Source organism: Athene cunicularia, assembly GCF_003259725.1.
Source record: "Athene cunicularia isolate RWA chromosome 3 unlocalized genomic scaffold, athCun1 chr3_part1, whole genome shotgun sequence".
NCBI classification, from domain to species: Eukaryota; Metazoa; Chordata; class Aves; order Strigiformes; family Strigidae; genus Athene; species Athene cunicularia.
Genome location: NW_020799097.1, coordinates 82,180,099 through 82,183,246, shown reverse-complemented (window position 1 = coordinate 82,183,246; position 3,148 = coordinate 82,180,099). Strand labels below are relative to the sequence as shown.

The 3,148-nt window shown below is 45.0% G+C and overlaps 2 protein-coding genes across 2 annotated transcripts in view; both read left to right on the top strand.

Moving 5' to 3' along the window:
- Positions 1 to 896: 896 nt before the first annotated feature.
- Positions 897 to 3,148, top strand: part of TOMM20 (translocase of outer mitochondrial membrane 20) — a 17,340-nt gene continuing 15,088 nt past the window's right edge. The window contains exons 1-2 of the mRNA XM_026844583.1: positions 897 to 995; positions 2,489 to 2,519. Coding sequence (XP_026700384.1) covers positions 897 to 995; positions 2,489 to 2,519 — 130 coding nt within the window. The remainder of the gene's footprint in view (positions 996 to 2,488; positions 2,520 to 3,148) is intronic.
- Positions 2,979 to 3,148, top strand: part of RBM34 (RNA binding motif protein 34) — a 5,495-nt gene continuing 5,325 nt past the window's right edge. Inside the window, exon 1 of the mRNA XM_026846260.1 lies at positions 2,979 to 3,095. Within this exon, the coding sequence (XP_026702061.1) occupies positions 2,979 to 3,095 (117 nt within the window). The remainder of the gene's footprint in view (positions 3,096 to 3,148) is intronic.

The following is a 3,148-nucleotide window of genomic DNA, read 5'->3' as shown; positions in this document are numbered from 1 at the left end:
AGTTGTAAAAAAAAAAAAAAAAGTTCATTTTGGTTCACGTTAATTCAGGTAGTTTGAAAATGTAAAATCAAGCTCCCAAAGATATTTGGCAACTTCTAGTACCACCTGCCTCAAGTTCAGATTCAGTTGAAGTGAAACTGGAATAAAACTTTTAGTGTTACCTGCTTACATCATGGCTGGCTGTACTTTGGTTGACCAAAATACTGTTACATCTGCAAAATGATAGATTACTGATAAGACTGATAAATAACAAATTATAATAAGCTTTGGAAACACTGTGTTAAAAATTACCAGTGATCTGAGACTGACAGGAGTAATTTTAATACTTTCAGTGGGGGCTACTCAGAGGATATTTACATACGTTTTAAGTTTAGCAGAATCAGTCATAATAGTTCAGTTCTGCCTTTCAGGCTCAGTAGGCATAACTGGTATTGATTTAACTGGAAACTACATCTGGGCAAGCAAGAGCAAATTCAGATATCCGCTCACTAGTTCTTGATCCGCTCTCAGTTTTAGGGCCATCATTTTTCTGTGAGAGGATTTTTTTTGTTTACCTGTTTAATGGGGATCATTAATCACTTCCTAACTCCTAAACTGAGCTTTTTGCATAAATAGATTTTCGCTGAGATTATTTTATTTTTGTTGTACTTCATGTACAGTTTAATGAATAGTCAGAAATCTGTTCTGGATGTTTTATATTGTAGATCATCTGTGGTGTATCTATAAATTATACTCTCCAGGTCATGTTACTTGTGTCCCAGTGGTTACAAAGGAAGGTCATTGGCAAACTGTTAGACAAGCAATTTTATCCCATGTTCCAGTGAGTCAAATCTGAGCTTCTTTTCAGGTTATGTATGGTAATGTAGCTTTAAACGTGGGTGTGCTCCCTACTTGGCATGCGCACTGTACAGCTGAGAAAGTGTCCCACTGGCAGTGATTGCTGGGCTGTGCCCATATCCTTGAGTGCCAGCTCAAACCGCGACCTGAAACGCGAAGTGAGACAAACTACTCCTCCTTTATCCTCTGCACCTTGGCTCTGCAACGGAATTGAGTTTTGCATGTCTCATGTTTGATCGTGTTGAGAACAGCTGAGAGAGTAGACTATCTGCATATGCCGAGAGAAAGTGCGCCTTGCTTGCAGGCTGTGTGCGTTGCCCCCAACTCCCTTTATATACAGTCTCCACCAATGCTTATACGGACTTGTTACTGTGTAATTTCTGTCATGCTGTGGAACTTCCCTGTTGCTACAGGGCTCAAACTCCCTGGCAGAGTTCCTGGAGGCTGTATGCCTTTTCAGTTTGTCAGGTGTAATTTTGTTGTATTTTGATGGTTCTGCATGTTCTGCCCCACCTGTGTCACCTAAAAAAACTGCTCTGTTGTGTGAAGGCAGATTGGAAAAGCCAATACAAGTAGTGCAGCAGCCACCTGCCATTTATAAGAATTTGTGTGTTTTCTTGGGCTGACCCCATCAATGAGGGCCCCTAGCTTTCCTGGCCTGCAGAAGGTCAGACACAGGATGTCTGGTGCATGTGTCAAGACTAATGCTTTTACTTTTATTCCATAGCTGGATTACTTGTTTTGCCCTCAGTTGGACATTGGTGCCAACAAAATTGCTAACACTGGCAGTTCAAGAAGTGCATAAAATCTAACAACAGTTGACCTGTTCGTGTTTGCCTCAGCCTTTAAGTGCCTGGTAATTGTCTATGCCTTTCCAGTTATTATCACATCATTTAGCATTTAAAACTACATTCCAGACAGGCAGGTCTTAAAGGGAGATCCCAGTTAGGTGCCTAATTTTGAAGAGTTAATAACAGACCAAACTTCCATATGCACCAGCTGCAATGTGGCCTGGGTTGGAAAACAATCTGTTTGAGAATTAACCTAACAAAAAAGGGTCTTTTCCAGTTAGATCAGTTATCTAGTCCAACCCATGTAGCTGCAGCAGCAAGGTGATCCAGAGCACTTACCTCTCCTGGCTACAGAGCAAAGTTGGGAGGGAAGACATATGGCTGTTTCCTCCTTTTCCTGTCCCCCAGAATACAGTCCTCAAATCGCCCCAGAGGTACCAGGTTTCAGGGATTTTACAGGCTTTATAAGCCTCCTGTGATCCCAGGTACAGATGAAACAATCCAGAAGGAAACTGGATGCTCAGGTGGTGGTTTGGCATGACCTCTCTGGTGGTCTCATAACTTCTTAGGACTTTAACAGTCTTAACTTCTTAACTCTGTGCTCTCTCTGTAACCCAGTTTTGTTTGTAATGCATACCAAGCCTGATTCAGACCAACAAGTCATGGAAACTGTTCAGTTTTGGGTTCTCTTTTACACCTTCCTCCTTTGTGTTTTCTAGTCCTTTTCCAGGTTTGTCTCAAGGTGAGCTGGTTTAAAAGGGGCTGCATGAGCACCAGAAGGATGCTTTCTACCTGTGAAGTCAAGCATGAGGTCACCCACCCTCTGACAATTGCACACCTTGATGAACTGTAGGGTTTAGTTCAGCCTTGCAGCAGCAGCGCTGCTGGAGCGTGAGGCAGCCTGGCACAGATGAACCTTCCTGACTGTTTCTGTTTAATCTGTACTCAAGGACAATGAGCTCGTCTTGCAGACTTTAACTGGGGACTTGGAGGGGTTGGGTTTTGTTAAAAATAAATAAATAAAACGACACAATCCTGGATGGGGGCTGGATAGCAATCACGAAGATAAGAGTCAGAAAAGAAAGGACACGGTAAGAAGTACTGCCACAGCGCAGTCCCACTTTTTGTAGACAACAGCAATGTTATGTTTTAACCACGCGTGGCACTCTGAACCACTTCGGTGTTTTTAAGTAGACACAGCTTGGAGAAGACAGGCAGGGTAATCACAATTTTTGTCTCCTTTCAAGCACAGCCGCCGTGAAGCTGAGGGTCTTGGAAGACAACGAAAACAACGTATCCCTCGAGTGTGCACCAGCCCCAGCGGGTAGTTGGGGTGTTTATAGCGCTGCCATGCCCCCACCGAAGGGGGGCGGCTGTGGCCAGCGCGCCCCTTTCCCGCGCCCTCGCAGGGGACACGCGGGGAGAGCCGCGGCCCCGCCTTTCCCGCTGGGGCCCCGCGCGCCGGAAGTGACGCAGGCCGCGCCCGTTCCGCACAGGGGAGCGGCAGCCATGCGGGCCCG